At 37.1% G+C, this 17,474-nt stretch overlaps 1 protein-coding gene across 2 annotated transcripts in view; it reads left to right on the forward strand.

Annotated features, from left to right (window-relative positions):
• Positions 1-437: 437 nt before the first annotated feature.
• Positions 438-17,474, forward strand: part of EIF5B (eukaryotic translation initiation factor 5B) — an 80,933-nt gene continuing 63,896 nt past the window's right edge. For both annotated transcript variants that reach the window (XM_059406262.1, XM_059406263.1), the window contains exon 1: positions 438-659. In XM_059406262.1, the coding sequence (XP_059262245.1) occupies positions 625-659 (35 nt within the window). In that variant the 5' untranslated portion in view covers positions 438-624. The remainder of the gene's footprint in view (positions 660-17,474) is intronic.

The following is a 17,474-nucleotide window of genomic DNA, read 5'->3' on the forward strand; positions in this document are numbered from 1 at the left end:
TTCATGGTAATTATTTTTTAGTGACTGAACAGACTTTATAATTAAAGGGCGTTACTGAGAGTCCCAATTTGTCCTAGATTTATTACCTGGAGCGCCTATACTGGTTCATTGTGTTTCGTTACTGAACTGCGTGCGGCTGAGAATACAAAGATACAGAGATGGAAGGAAAGCCCAAGGCTTACTTCTGAGGGGAGCTCCAGAACTCCAAGTTTGTGTTCCCCTCAGAGATGGAGCTGACATAGGGAATTTTCAGCTTCATTGTTTGTCTCAGGGTTCTAGAACCAGGACACCGGCTGTTATTCGTGCGCGGCAGACGCTTGCGGAAAGGGGGCGCTCAGGCTCCCGCCTGGCTGGCGGGTCAACTGGAGACGCTCTACCCAAAGCGTAGCTCTCGATGAGCCGCGCCCTGCGTCCCCACGCCGAGGCGGCGAGGCGATGCGCTTGCGCACTGAGAGCTCACACCATATGTGCCCTGTCCCAGTGCGCGGGTCTGTGGAGAGCCGGGTGCGAGAGGCGGCAGTGCGAGGGGAGCCAAGCCGAAAAGAGACCAAAGTCGGCTGGGGGACAGTGGGTCTGTGAGAGACCGAATAGAGGGGCTGGGGCTACGAGCGCCGCTGACACACGATGGGGAAGAAGCAGAAAAACAAGAGCGAAGACAGGTAGCCAGTGACCGGGTCCACACGGCGGCGTCCGGCGCAGCTCAGTGGTTCGCGCGGGTTCCTCCGGCGCGGGGTGGCCCGGGGGCGAGGCTCGCGCCAGGCACCACGGGGCTCCGGGCCCGGGTCCAGAATGGGCGGCACGGGGCCAAGACCCCAGTTCCGGGCGGGCGCAGAGGGCCTCGGCGGTGAGCGGGTTCTTCCAGTGGAGGCTCCGTCCCTCCGCTACCTCTCGCCCGGCCTGGAAAGAGGGGTGTCCTGCCTGAGGAGCGGGGCAGTGGTTTGGGGGTTCCCTGCCCCATGGGGAGGGACTCGGGTGGCTTCGCTGGGCCGGGGACGCCTGGCCAGCGTGGCTCCGGCCAGCGTGAGAGTTGTTTTTGCGGCACTTCTGTTGGCAAGGTTCAGGAAGAGTTCTTTTTGTGCCTTTGTACCTGTGAGTACGTAAAGAGAGGGGAGTTCGGAATATGAGTGTACCTACAGCTAGGTTTCTTAACTCTGAGCCGCTCAGGTGAGTTGGAGTAACAGGAAGGTGTTTACTAGGTAACACCCTTTTAACCTCATTTAATTTGGCTACAGTTTCCAATTATTTAAGGTCTGGTTGTTCATACTCCGTGCTTTTCGCTTTCCTTCTTCCGGCCCGTCTTCTGGCGATTTCTTTGCTTTTTAGCACCTCCCCCTAAGAAAGGAGGAGGAGGAGACAAAACCAACCAACCAGGGTCTCTCCTTTCTAATCTCTTAAAAGGCTTTTGGGGGGAGGGAGTGTAAAGGTGTATGTAGAGTTACGTACCCCGAAATTTTTGCACCATTTCTTTGTGTCCCATTCGATTGAGACCTTTTACTCTTCTCATTCAAAGTTTACTCCCTGAGAGTGAACATCTGTTCGCGAAACTTGGTTTAAATTCTAGGAGACTAAGGTAAATTAAAAGTTAGATAAAGGTAAATGTAAAATAAAGGTAAATTAAAAAACAAGACAGCAACAACAACAGCCCCCAAACTAACAACCTCTGATCATTTTGACTCAAAATGGGTATCAGGTTTTAATGTTAAAATAAGATTACTAATTATAATTCCTGGATTGTTTGCTCACCTGACACTCATCATTGATGAGCGGAATTAAAAGACACCAGGGTGAGCCTTGTATTTCAGAGGCGGATCTAGTGGAAGAAGTTAATTGGTTTGCAGACTAGAACTTGTTAATCAGACCAGGTAAATGAGAGAAAATAAGCAGACTTCTGGGTGATTTAGTGGGACAAAAATTTCTCTGCTTTTGACAGGATGTTTTGACGCATAGGATACATTTTTATTTAAACAGTGTACAGAAAGAGGAGTATAATAAAACTTCGTATACAGATTAGCCGTTTCAACCATGGCTATCACATGACCATTCCTGTTCCATCCACCTGCTGAGATACTTTAAAGCCACATCAGTTTTCATGTGTTAATCATTCAGGTGTATATGAAAGATAAACACTTGAGGAGAAAAGCAACTGCAGTTATCATCAAGCCTAAGAAATATTAAGGGTATCTTAAATATTATTGAGTATCCACTCATTTTTCTAATTTCATTGTCTTATTTGAAAAAATTTTTTTTTATTGGTTTGGTTCAGGATTGCAGAAGTCATGTTCTTTAGTTTAAAAAGAAATACATCTATATGCTATTCTTTTCCTTACATCTTTTGCTTTGTAAGCTCTTTCATAATGGAATAAAGCTATTCAGAGGGGAGATATTTATTCTTGTTTATTTATAGAAGAGAGTGTTTCTTACTGATTCATGAAGATTTTGGTGAGTGATGAAAAGTGTAAACACTGGAGCCTGTTAAGTGATTGGTTTGGTAGTATAGAAAGAATGCTACTACTGGTTTTTTGTTTTTTTTTTTAACCTCATCAGACTAATTTGTGCTCTTATATTTTGGCTTGTTTTGAAGCGAACATGGTATCAATGTAATCGAAATATTTATTTTCTCATATGCCAATGTCAAGTTTTGTTTATTTTCAAATGCTTCATGGACTCCTTTGCTTGAATGCCTTTCAGTAATGTCTAAGAAATTCCAGGGTTTTGCAGAGGTCCACCTTTGACTTGAACGGCTTGGCCTTCTTACTTTGGCATTCCTCGTAAAATATTTTGGAGGGAAGGAGAACAGGGAGGATATTTTGGGGGTAAGGAGGGTAGCAGGGAAGTTCCACTACTTGGGAATTAGTTTGCTTTGACCTTCTTTATATTTAAATACAGTTTTCTTCAAGCATATTTTGTATATTTTAAAAAGAAACAAAAATATACACTAGGAAGAAAGTCTAGAAAGAGCTGTATTTTTAGGACTAATATTCTTGTTTGTGTAAAATGAGATACTTGTCTGGTTTTATTCTCTTGTATAAAGATCTCCATTTTTAAAGATTGTGCATTCATCCCACCACCCCTTGCCTTGCAAGCTATGTTAAGCTGAACATGTTTTCTGGCCAGGTAGAACGGGGTGAGAAATGAGCAGCTGCTAATTAGTTATCAAGATATAGGGAATTGAGTCGCTTTTCAGGTTGGAAAGAGCAAAAAATACTTGATCGTTTTAATCCTTACTTCCTTTTTTTAATCCTTATTTTAACTTCTCAGCCACACAATGTTCATTTAAAATTGGGTTTTATTTCATCTGAGTATCTAATTTTATTTGGATAATATATGCTTTGTTCTATCAGTGACTTTTGTTTAAAACCTGTTATCAAATTTTGTTCCAGCTTGTGTAATTCTGGGAATGAGATTTCATAAGATATTCAGTAAGTTTTTCTGCCTTTTTTCAGTTGATTGGAGAAATTCTTGATGAGATGAGGGCTAGGATTCAATATCTGTAGATCATACAAAATATAAGACCAGTATTTCCATGATTCTCACAATCATCAGTTTACATGATGGGACCTTATGGGATTTTGTGTGTTCTAGTGATGTCCTTCCGTTTCTGTTGACACAATACGATTGATGTTCTCTTACTGATGAGTGTAAAGAAAAAAAAGATCTAGGTTATTTCATTTTTCACAGCCTCCAGTTCTTTTTTCTGGTCCCTTTTTTGTTTGATCCCTTAGGTGTGGTAGTTCTATTTTTTAGATTATAAGGAAGTTGGTGTGTCACCTTAATAGGATTAATACTCCTCCACCCCCACCAAAAGCAAAAAAAAAAAAAAAAAAAAAAAAGGATACAGAGGGAAGAAAGAGAATTATTTCATCTATCTCTCACCATCAGCTATCATGGAGGTGGGGGTGTCATTCAGGAACTAGAAGGTCTTTCAGGATTCCGTAGAGTTCTAGGGTATGTACAGCATCAGGTAATTTTTTGCTGTGGTTCTTTATACCAGCAGTGAACCAGTATAGTGACTCCACTATTCCTTGTTTTATCTCAAGATATTGTTCCTTTCATTACTGGCAAATCCCCTGGTCTTGAGAGTTCTAGCTCTCTCTCAGACAGTTGCCTAACCGTTAGATGGTTGCCCTAATGTCAGACATTCATCCTAGTCAGTCAGATATGATTAGGGTACCGGAGTCCCTCCCTATGATAGAAAACATGGTGATCTACTTGAGGAACCTGCCCAGAAGGAGCTCTGAGTATAGCAGGTAGTCCAGAGCTTTCCAGAGAGGGAGTGGATCAAGTGGCAAATGGTCTAGCTCAACAAAGGAATTTATTTCTAATTTGTATGTACTTGAATTAATAAAAAAAAAAAAAAACCTATCTACATATATTAGATCAAAAAAGAAAAAAGATATATAATCCAAGAGTTCTGTTCTTTAGCTTGTTCCTGTACTAATACTTTAGGAAGTTAATACATGGGCGGAAGAGAAGTCCTAGGTTGCCATAAATGAATAAGAAAGCAGATGATAAATTTTTGTTGTTAGCTTATAGTAACTTTAACCTTCTATAGTGGTGATCTCTGGGGAGCTGATGCAGTTATTTTTGATGTTGCTTGCCCACTAATTGCGCTTTATTCATCTAAGTTTCTTCAGTTCTTTAATTTGATCCATTAGGTGAGCAAAGCATTGTTTAACTGAAGCACCAAGTGTCAGCTGTTTGGTTAGAACAGCAGTTCTCAGACTTTGGTCCTACTACCTCTTTACCTTTTTGTGTGTTATATGGATACTTACGATGTTACAAATTGAAAGTTCTTAAAATAATTATTAATTTAAGAATAAAACTAGGGGCTCCTGGATGGTTCAGTTGGTAGAGCATCCAGCTCTTGATCTTGAGGCGGTAAGTTCAAACCCCATCTTGGGCAAAGAGTTTACTTAAATAAAAATTTTAAAAAACCAATAAACACGTTAACTTAAATGACATCCTTAAGTAATCATTTACAACAAAAAACAAAAAACAAATGAGAAGACTGGTATTAAACAGTTTTGCAACTTCCTTACTGTCTGGCGTAGTAAGAAGAAAACTTGATTCTCATCTGTTTGTGCACTTTGTGTTGTAGCACTACCACATCATGTGACCTCTGGGAAACTCCACTGTGCAGTTGTGAGAAAATCAGAATGAAAAAGTCTAATAGCCTCTTAGTATTATTTTGAAAATAGTTTTTGATCTCTTGAATTAGTTTAGACCCCCTAAACAGGTCTTGGGGACTGCTTTGAGAACAGCTGATTTAGGGATTCCTAAACTGGATTTGGGCCTTTGTGAGATATTTTCCAAGCTCTTTGACTGTCACTGAGTGTTTGTCTAACAGAGAATAGAAATGCTTAAGAAGTACTGAAGCACAGCTTAAGACATCTGTGGTTGTGTTCATGCTCTTGATATTTTACCCACTTAAGGTTTTCTTTTTTCAATGTAATAGGTAAATTTATCAAGTTCTATTAAAAACTTTTGAGATTGGTTTTAATTGGGAGTCCCATTACATTTTAGAATATTTAATACACTTGTCATCATTGCATCATCCCATTCAGGAAATTGTCTGTTTAAGCACTTAAGTGCCAAGTGTTATTCTAGGTACTCAAATTACAGTGTTAAACAAATCACTAATAAGACATGCTTCTGTATTTGGTTAATTGTATATCAGTAAAATTTTATTTTTTTCATTTGACTGTTTAGAATATTTCTTATTCGCTTCTTCCTAGGCATCTTATAGTTTGGTTGCTGTTAATATAGTAATTTTTCTTTTTTTGCTTAATAAGAAAACTTTTAAGATGGTTATCTTGTGTCTAACCAACTTAGTGAACTCTGTTATTAGGATAGATGTGAAAAGGGTGACAACTGAATTGTGATTAGGTTATTAGTTTGTGATAGTAGGTAAATAGTAAAGGGGGAAGGGAGAAAATTAAAGACATAGCAGCATTCAAATGTTTTGGTTAGTGACACTGAATTGACTCCTTTTTCTTACCCTTTCTAATTTATGCCGTGTGACAAATATGAACTGTTAAGAAATTATAGTCCAGGGCACCTGGGTGGCTCAGTGGTTTAAGCCGCTGCCTTCGGCTCAGGTCATGATCTCAGGGTCCTGGGATCGAGTCCCGCATCGGGCTCTCTGCTCAGCGGGGAGCCTGCTTCCCTCTCTCTCTCTCTCTCTGCCTGCCTCTCCATCTACTTGTGATTTCTCTCTGTCAAATAAATAAATAAAATATTTAAAAAAAAAAAAAAAAGAAATTATAGTCCAAAATATACAGGTATTTTGAACCCTTATTAAATAGTATTGAAGTAACCACAGTAACACAGCTTGTCCTAACTGTATTTATGTGATTTTAATGAAAATACTTCATGTAGGGACACCTGGGTGGCTCCGTTGGTTAAGCGTCTGCCTTTAGCTCAGGTCATGATCCCAGGGTCCTGGATTCAAGTTCTGCATCAGGCTCCCTGCTCAGTGGGGAGCTGCTTCTCCCTCTCCCTCTGCCTCCTGCTCCACCTGCTTGGGCTCACTCACTCTCTCACTCTGTCTCTGACAAATAAATAAAATATTTTTAAAATACTTCATGTAGAACCAATAACCATGTTGTAATTAGAGAATCTGGGATGAAGGGGGAAAGTATAGAGATTTAAGAACTACTATATAATAATACAGAAGAGGAAAGTGGGATTTAATATAATAATGTGCTTGAGGTTTAGAAAACCTCTCAGCTATTAAGCCAAATCCAACTCTAGAACCTATGGCTTTTCACTGTAGGGTACTAGTTGATTTAAGAAATGTCCATATTCCAAAATACAGGCTTTCCAAAGAAAAATTAATATCTGCTCTTTACTGGTGAAAGAACTATTAAAGATTAAGAACTCAAAAAAGGAGGGAGAGTAGAAAAATGACAGCCACTATTGGTAGGTCAGTCAGTGCCAAAATTTCTTTAAAGAATTTCTTTCTCCCTTAACCAGTTTAATTATGTAACTTATGTCTGTATATTTAAAGTGAAAGCAGTGACAATTTAATGTTTCAGACCTTCCCATCAGACATGGTCTATAAAACTTCAGATAAGTTCTTTCAGAGGAATCTCTCTTTTTCACCAGGTAGCAGTTATTTTTTCAGAATAATTGGTTTTCAGTCCTCCTTTTGGTGATAGACATATACCTTCCATTGTAATATAAAAGACTTGTTTGGCTTTTCTGAAACTTCATTCAAACCATAAACTTTGGATAGCGATCCCTGAAAATACAGTTAAGTACAGTTTTAACTCAAATTTATGTCATTGGGTTTCAGGTACTGAACTTTGATGAAGCTAAAAGGTATGACTGATGATACTGTAGTTGGCATTTCTTCTAAGTCTAGAATAATGTTCTAAAATTCTGTTACATGAATGTAGTACATTTTATTTACCCATTCATCAGTTGATGGACATTGGGGTTCTACTTTTTGGCTGTTACGGATCATACTGCTATACAAATACAGGTTTTTATGTGGACATATGTTTTCAGTTCTTTGGGTTTATGCTTGGGAGTGAAATTGTTTGACTTCTTCAGAAACTGCCAGGCAGTTGAACTTTTTTTCAGGAACTGCCAAAGCTGCTGCTCCATTTTATATTCCAATCAACAGTGTATTAGAATTCTAATTTCTCCACACCTTCATCAACACTTATCATCTGACTTTTTGAATTATAGCCATTCTAATGCATGTGAAGTGGTGTCTTTCTGGGATTTTAGTTTGCATTCCATGATGGCCTAACGTGTTGAGTATGTCCTCATGTGCTTAGTGGACATTTGTATATCTTGTTTGGAGAACTATCTGTTAAGATCCTTTGCTTATTTTTAAATTGACTTCTTTATTCTTGAGGAATGAGTTCTTTATATATTTTAGATACAAATTCTTTATCAGATATGACTGCAAATATTTTGTCCCATTCTCTGGGATATTTTCTCCCTTAGGAGGTTGTTCATTCGTTTCCTTCTTTCCTTCCTTTCTTTCTTTCTAGATTTTAAGTTATCTCTACAGCCAAAGTGGGGCTCAGACTCAAAACCCTGAGATCAAGAGTTGCATACTGTACTGACTGAGCCAGCCAGGTGCCCCTGTCTTTTCACTTTCTTGATGGTGTCCTTTGTAGCATAAAAGTTTCTAATTTTTTCTTTGGTTGCATGTGCTTTTGGCCTCAGATCAAAGAAACTATCACCAAATCCAAAGTCATAAAGGTGACTTAATATTAAATACTAATATTTGTGTACTGGTATTTTTCTTTCTAGTAGCTTTATAGTTTTAGCTCTTACAGTTTGATGTTTGAGCTATTTTGAGTTACTTTTTGTTTGTGAGGTAGGGATTCAGCTTCATTTTTGCATGTAGATAGCCAGTCATCCCAGTGCCATTTGATAAAAAGGCTTTTCTTCTTAATTCCTTGTAAAAATCAGTTGACCATAAGTGTAGGGGTTTGTTTCTGGGCTCAATATTCCATAGATTTTGTGTCTTTATTGCAGTACCACACTGTCTTGATTACTGTAGTTTTGTAGTAAGTTCACAAATTGGAAAGTGTGATTTTTCTAACTTTTTTAGATGGTTTTGGCTATTCTGTGTCCCTTATATTTTCATACAGATGTTAGGAATCACTTTCTAATTCCTGCAACAAAAAAGAAGGCAGGATTTTGATTGGGATTGCATTTCATTTGTAGGTCAATTATATTGAGGTATATGTATAGGTATATGTATATTGAGGTATATGTAGGTCATTATATTGAGAATATTATGCCGTTTGGTCCATGAATGTGGGATATCTTTCCACTTACTAGGTCTTCAGTTTCAGTGATTTTTTTTTTTTTTTATGGTTTTTAGAGTTCAGTTTTTGCAGTTTTAAAAAAAAAAATTTTCCTGGGCACCTGGGTGGTTCAGTCAGTTAAGCGTCTGCCTTCGGGTCAGGTCATGATCCCAGGGTCCTGGGATCAAGTCCCACATTGGGCTCCCTGCTTAGCAGGGAGTCTACTTCTCCCTCTCTCTCTGCCTGCTGCTCTGCCTACCTGTGCTCTCTCTCTGTCAAATAAATAAGATCTTTAAAAAAATTATTCCTAAGCATTTAATTCTTTTTTACATTATTGCAAATGGAATTACTTTAAGTTCATTTTCAGATTGTCATTACTAGTGCATTGTTTAAATATAATTTTTGTAGTACACCCTCATTTATTAGCTCTAATGGTTTTGTGTTTATGTGTATTCTGTGGACACGATCATGTCATCTTCAGGTTCAGATAGTTTCTTCTCTGAATGTCTTTTGCTTCTTTGTCTTGCTGAATGCTCTGGCTGGGTTGTGCAGTACAATGTCAACTGGAAGTGGGGAGAGTAAACATTCATTCTTGTTTCTGATCCTAAGGGGGGAAAGCTTTCAGTATTTACCCATTAAGTATGATGTTAACTATGTTTTTGTTTTGCCTGGATGCCTTTTTCCAGGTTGAGGAATTTCTATTCTATTCCAAGCCTGTAGAGTGTTTTTATGATGAAAAAAGTGTTGGATTTTGTTGTATGCTGTTTCTTCATCTAATGAGATGATCATATTGTTTTGTCTTTTTTTTTCTGTTTACATGTGTTTTATTTTCAATCAGCCTTGCTATCCTAGGATAGCTTCCACTTGGTCGTGATGTATAATTCTTTTTATGTTTTCAGATTTTGTTTCTGAATGTTTCGTTGAGCGTTCCATTTTTTCCCTTTTAACCTTTTCTTTGAATCTGTTTTAAGGTCCATCTTTCGGTGAACAGAATAACATTGAATTTTTACAATAGGATTTTATACCCTATCTTTAAGGGTTTAAAGTCACTTATATTGTTTGTATTAATTATATATTTGACCTTACCTCAGCCATCTATTTTCTTTTCATTTGTACCACTTCTGCCATCCTTTTTTCTATTTTCTTCCTTTTATCCTGGGTTAGAATTTATACAGCCTGTTCTTACTTTTTTTTAAGTGGTTAGATTTGAAATTTTACCTTGCATATAAAAAGTCATTATTTAATGCTCCATAAAACAGTACTAGGACATGCAGCTGTCCAATATTTCCATTTTATTTTATAATCCTTCACTCCAGACCTTTTACTTAAAGCTTGATACTACTTAATTGCCAGAACTGAACCTAGAATAAAAAATAGGCACATACTCAGTGGATTTTCAGTTTTCAAGAATTTAATTTGCTCTGAAGTCAAAATAATGAAAAGTAATTTCCTCTTTTAGGCGTACTAATACCTAAAAGAGTCTCAAAGGAATGAAATGTTGGGAAGACATTATCTTCCCAGACTCCAGAAATTATGAGACAAAGTAATAGGTTCCTGATTCATTCCAAAGTTTACTTTGTTTATGAAAGTTTGTAATTTTTTAAAATATAGAAATTTAACATTTTAGTATAAAAATTTCCAGCACACAAAATATGAAGGAATAGTAAAATGAACCCCCACATACTCATCACCTAGATCTAATCATTGCTAGTATTTTGTACCTATTTTTGTTATTGTACTTTATTTTATAAACATCTTGACATTTTCTCCCTAAACATTTTTTAATACAAGCACAGTATCCTTTTCCCACCTAGTACAATTAACACAAATTCTCTAATATTTTTTAAATGTCAAAGACTTTTTAAAAAATTTTTTTTATTTATTTGGGAGAGAAAGAGAGAGAGCATGAGAGGAGAGAGGTCAGTGGGATCCAGCAGACTCCCTGCTGAGCAGGGAGCCTGATCCGGGACTCGATCCCAGGACTCCAGGATCATGACCTGAGCCGAAGGCAGTCACTTAACGAACTGAGCCACCCAGGAGCCCCCAAATTCTCTAATATTTAATATTCAGTCCATATGTCAAATTTCTAGCCACACAATGGCTTTTCCCAGTGTGTTCAAACCAGGTTGCAGACAAGGTTTACACTGCATTTCATTGTGGTGTAGCTTATAAATTTTTGAAATGCACATTTTCGTTATAGGTAATCTGGCTAATATTATTTTTTCTATGTAAATTTTTTCTCCATGCTTTCATTCTGAACTTTTTTAGAAGTATCAAAATTTTATTATCTCAGCCTCTTGGTAATATGATGGGGAAATTATTAGACTTATAAGTGGTAGGTGCATTCTTTGCTGTTTGGTTTAAGGACAAAATTGTTTTTCAGGCCTATAAACTTAACTAATACTGAATGATGAATGAAGTGTTATATTAACTTGCTCTTATTGATACGTAATCAATTCTGTGAAGTTTGAGGTGAAATTCACATAACATAAAATTAACTATTTTAGATATGTAATTCTGTGGCATTTAATACATTCACAGTATTGTGCAGTCTCTTCTGTATAGTTCCAAAATACTTCATCTCCTTCAAAGGAGATCTGTATCCATTAACAGTCACTCCCCATTTGCCCATTCTCTGAGTCCCTGGCAACCGCTAATCCATTTTATGTCTTTCAGTTGATCTGTTCTGGTTATTTCATATAATGGAATCACACCACATATGACACCCCCCCCCCTTTGTTGTTGTTGTTGTTGAGATGCATTTGAGAGAGAGAGCATGTGTGTGCGTGCAAAATGGAGAAAGGGCAGAGGGAGAGGGAGAGAATCCCAAGCAGACTCCCTGCTGAGCATGAAGCCCCGCATGGGGCCCAATCTCATGACCCTAAGATCATGACCTGAGCTAAAACCAAGAGTCCAGTTTTAATTGACTGAACCACCCGGGAGCCCCCATGTGTAACCTTTTTATGTCTGCATTCTTAGACTTAGCGTAATGTTTTGGAGGTTCTTCCATGTTGTCGACCATATCAGCACTTCATTTTGTTTTTATAGCTGAATAGTATTCCATTGTGTGTATGTATGCCACATAATGTTCATCCATTTATCCAATGGTGGGCATTTTGATTGTTTCTACCTTTTGGCTACTGTGGAAAGTGCTGCTATGAATGTTTGTGTACAGATATTTGAATCCCTGTTTTCAGTTCTCTTGAGTATATACCTAAGCATGGAATTGGTTGGTGGGTAATATGGCACATCTATGTTTAATTTTTCAGGAACCACCAGACTCTTTTTGAGTGCAGTTGACTCACATTATTACATTTAGTTTCAGGTGTTGTACAGTATAGTGATTGGAGAAGTTAATGCATAATGCTATGCTTACCGTAGGCATACCTACCATCTACCACCATACATTGCTATTACAATATTATTGACTGTATTCCTTATGCTGTGTTTTTTATTCCTTTGACTTTTTCCATAACTCAAAGCCTGTATCTCCCACTCCTCTTCACCTATTATGCCCATCCCTCTACCCCCTTCCCTCTAGCAGCCATCATTTTGGTCTCCGTATTTGTGGAGATCTGTTTTGCTTTTTATTTATTTACTCATGTTTTGTTTTGTTTTCTTTTTACATTCCACATGAGTTTAATCATACAGTATTTGTCTTTTTTCACTTACCGTATTACCCTCTAGGTCCATCCATGTTGTCACAAATGGCAGGATCTCATCCTTTTTTATGACTGTATAATGTTTCATTGTATATATACACCACATCTTCCTTATCCATTCATCTATTAGTGGACACTTGGATTACTTCCATATCTTGGCTATTATAATGTTGCAGTAAATAATGGGGTGCATATATCTTTTCGAATTGGTGTTTTCATTTTCTTTGAATAAATAGCCAGTAGTGAAATTACTGGATCATACTGTATTTCTTTTTTTTTTTTTTTTTTTTTTTTTGAGGACCCTCCATTAATTGCACCAGTTTACTTTCTGGGGTGCCTGGGTGGCTCAATCAATTAAACATATGCCTTTGGCTCTAGTTATGGTCCTGGGAGCCTGCTTCTTCCTCTCCCATTCCCCCTACTTGTGCTGTCTTTTGTAAAATAATTAAAATCTTTAATTTAAAAAAGAAAGTGGTCCGGTTTCATTCTTTTATATATAGTAACTAGGTTTCCCAGGACCATTTATTGACTAGATTGTCTTTTCCCCTTTGTAAAGTCTTCCCTCCTTTGTCATAGATTAATTACCCATGTAAGTGTTGGTTTATTTCTGGGCTGTTCTGTTCCATTGATCTGTAAGTCTGTTTTTGTGCCAGTATTGTACTGTTTTGATTATGTAGCTTTGTAGCATATCAATCAGGGATTGTGATACCTACAGCTCCCTCCTAACCCTCCCCTACCCCCCACAGGCTTGCTTTGGCTCTTTGGGGTTTTTTGTGTTTCCATGTAAATTTTAATATTAGTTGTTTTAGTTTTGTAAAAAATGTTATCACCAAACATTTTATAGTGGCTGCAACATTTTTACATTTTCACCAGCAATGTAAAAGGGTTCTAATCTCTTTATATCTTTGCCAATGCTTTTGTTATTGTTGTTGTAGTTATCCTAGTTGTTGTGAAGTGGTGTCCCATTGTAATTTTGATTTGCATTTTCTTGGTTACTAATGATGAACATCTTTTTTTATGTATTCACTAGCAATGTGTGTGCCTTGTTTGGACCAATTCTATGTTAGTCCTTTACTCATTTTTAAGTTGTATTTTTAAGGTTGAGTTTTAAGACTTCTTTGTATATTCTGGATACTTCTCAGATACATGATTTGGAAATATTTTCCTCCATTATGTGGATTGTTATTCATTGTGTTGGTAGTATTCTTTTTACAAAAACAAAACCATAATTCTGATGAAGCCTCTCTCTCTCTTTTTATTTATTTATTTATTTTTTGGTCATTGATGTTGCTTGTACTTTTGCTTAGAGTCTATTGCCAAGTCCAAGGTCATGATGATTCACCTGTATTTTTTTTTCCTTAAGAGTTCAGTTGTTTTAGCTCTGAAATTTAGGTCAATTTTTGTCAATTTTTGTATATGAGATGAGTTAAGGGTTCAGTTTCTTTTATATGTGAATATCTGGTACTGGTACCATTTGTTGAAGAGACTTGCTTTCACTATTAATTGGTCTGGGCAGTTTTGTCAAGTCCACTGACCATGATGAATGGATTTATTTCTGGAATTTTTATTCCTTTGGTCTTGTTGAACCTTATGCAGGTACCACCATATTTTGATTACAACAGTGTAAATTTTCTTAAATGAAGAGTTTCAAACCCAGAAAAGTAGAATGTTTTGAACCCACATGTGTCCATCACTCAGCTTTAAATATTACAGATGGATGACCTTGTTTCATCTATATTCTCCCTACTCCGTTCTTTCCTCCTCATATTTTTAAAAAAGATTTTGTTATTTTAGAGAGTGAGTGTGTGTGCATGCACCCAAGTAGGAGGAGAGGCAGAGAGAGAGGGACAAGCAGACTCAGCTGAGTGTGGGGCTCAGTCCCACAATCCTGACATCATGACCTGAGCCAAAAATCAAGAGGTGATGCTTAACCAACTGAGCCACCTTCACCCCTTTCCTCATCATTTTGAAACAACCTTAGACATTTGCAAATATTTCAGAAGGTTACCTAATCAGTTGTAAGAAAGATTTTATATCTTAACATTTTAAATAGTGGTGCATTTCTTTTCACTTGAAAAATTCTCATACAGTAGAGTCTTTGTTCAGGTAAATGAAGTGTCATTACACTTTTCTCTTAGCAGGATTTTTAACTGAATTAGTTTCAGAAAATTCAACTTGAAAGTTCAGTGATCAAGATAAATTCAATAATTGTTATAGTGGTAGCATGGTTTTTCTTAAGCTGCTGTGATGAACCTGCCTTCTGTATTATATGAAAGTTGTAGTTGCTATTCCAGAATAGGGCTTTTTCTTTATTTAATAGTATTAAGAATATGTTACATTTCTTGGTCGTCATTCATTGTAGAAGGTAGGAAAGTAAGTTGGGCATACAAAAAGGAGTTTTTTTAAAAGAATCTTACATTTTACTACAGCAAATAGTCCTATGTACAGATAATACAGTGAGGAGATGCAGAGAGAATGTGGAATTTAGTTTAACTAGGGGAGTGCCACCCTTCAGATTGTAAATTTGCCTCTCCAAATTATTATGTATGTGTCTTTCAAATTCCTTTCTAATTAAACTGCCCTCAGAGCAGGACAAATTGGAAGGAACAGGAGCATGTTTTGTCTCAAGTACCAGGATGAATGACAAAAAAATATCCAGGATACTCATTTGCTTCTCAATTGCCAAATAATTCTGCAGACAGGTGCAGCCTGACCATTCTACTGATAGTGTTGTTCAGCAAGTTGGTTATTGAGAAGTACCCTCTCCTAAGAGTAGTTCCCTGCATAAAATTTTTGTTAATATCTATTTGGTTATGCCGGCTACTACACAGAGTATGTTAGGTGGAAGTAATACTTTTACCAGTGATTAAAGGACCAGACTTGTACAGAAAACAAAGGCTACAAGTTCATTTATTTATTTATTTGAGAGAGAGAGCAGAGAGAGCAAGCGAACATGTGGGGACAAGCAAGGGGCAGCAACAGAGGGAGAAGCAGGCTCCTTGCTGAGTAGATGCAGGGCTCAATCCCAAGACCCCAGGATCATGACCTGAGGTGAAGGCAGATGCTTTAACCCACTAAGCCACTCAGGCACCCCTAGAAGTTCACTTTGAGTAATTGCTAAATGTGCTCAATTCGAGCAGTTGTTTTAGACCATAAATTGTGTCCTTTCTTAAGATACTGATTCAGAATGTTGGCCTAAATTATCAGAGCATCTATATATATATCTATAGACATAATACTGGGTATAAACTTATATTTCTTATGCAAGTATAAGACCCAAAATACTTGTATCAAATAGAACTGTAATATTTTTAAAAGTTCAGGTTTGTGGGGCACCAGGAACTATAGCATCATTTCTGCCATAGTCTATTGATCATTCACACAGCCCCATGTTAAAGTGAAGGTGACAGATCCCCATCTCTCAGTGTCTGAGAAATTTTGAGCCAGATTGTTAAGCATCCACAGTGAGTAGAGAGACACTGAAGAAGAGGGGTTGGTAGGAGAAAGTCTTAGGAAACTTGAAGATTTTGAACTGTGGAATAGTTTGGCCAGAGTTGCATTTTCTGTGTTCTTGTCTAACTTTCCATTAGACTTCTCAGTGGAAAATGCCTGTCATTATGAAATTTACCAATTTTGGAATTGAGATTTGCACATAAGGGCAATTTTCCTTTTACATTTTTTCAGTGAACTTCTTTTGGGTAATGTTTTGTGTCTTAAAGAGTCTTTATTATAGTGATCTCAAATAAATTGTTTTATTTTTATATTTGATATTTAATTCCAAGAAGCCAAATACCTGAGTGTATGCTTATACACACAGTTAATAAAATAAAAATATTTTATTTATTTTAGAAAAAAGGAGAGAGATGGAGTGAGCATGAGCAAGAGGGGCAGAGAGAGAAGGAGATAGATTCTCAGGCAGATTCTGTGCTGAGCGCAGAGCCTGATGCCAGGCTCCTTCTTAGAACCCTGAGATCATGACCTGAACCAAAGCAAGCCAGATGCTCAATCGACTGAGCCATCCAGGCTCCCCAAGAAATACCATGTTTTTAAAAGATTACATTATAGTAATATTTTAGTTATACATTATATCATGTTAACAGAAATTAAGGTATTAGAGAATATTATTTGTTCTTAATTTTCATAACTTATAAAAACGGGTAAATGATCTATATGACGTTTACATGCTTTTAACCATACTTGTTTAAACTTATGAATGCACTCTAACTTCTCAACTCTTCTTACAGCAATATTAGAAATGAAAATTAATACTTTTTGAGATGCAGTTGGCAGAAAATTCACAAGTTTCCAGGATGCAGTTGATAAGTTTTGATAAACGTATACAGTTGGTGCATCCTTCACCACAGTAAGGATATAGAATATTTCCATTAGCCCAAAAAGTTCCTTTATGACCATTTATAGGCAGTGTTTTTTCCCTGCAACTGGCTTTTGGCCAGAAATCACTGTAGTTTTTTGTTTTTGTTTTCTTCTCTTTCTTTCTCACAGTAGTTTTTTCCTTTTTCCAGAAATTCATAAAAGTAGAATCAGCGTATGTAGCCTTTATTGGCTGGCTGAGTTTCATTTAATATAATACTTCTGAGATTATCCATGGATAGGTAATGATTTGTTTATAAATTATCCGGTAGATGGATATTTGGGTTATTTCTAGCTGCTTGTGATTATGAATAAAGCTGCTATGAACATTTGAGTACAAGTCTTTGTGTGGACATATGTTTTCATTTCTCTTAGGTAAATACCTAGGAGTGGGATTGCTGGGTCATATGGTAAGTGTGTATGTTCAACTTTAAGAAACTGCCAAACTGTCTTCCAAAGTGGCTGTGCCATTTTTACATTCCCTCTAGGGATGTGTTCCAGTTGCTCCACATCCTCTCTCAACACTTAGTATTTTCAGTCTTTTTTTAGTCATGCTGGTGTCTGTGTAGTGGCATCTCATTGTGGCTTTAATTTACATTTTCTTATGTTAGCGATATTGACCATCTTATTATGTGTTAATTTGCCATTTTTGAATCTCATTTAGTTA

Source organism: Mustela nigripes, chromosome 7 (genome assembly GCF_022355385.1).
Source record: "Mustela nigripes isolate SB6536 chromosome 7, MUSNIG.SB6536, whole genome shotgun sequence".
NCBI lineage: Eukaryota > Metazoa > Chordata > Mammalia > Carnivora > Mustelidae > Mustela > Mustela nigripes.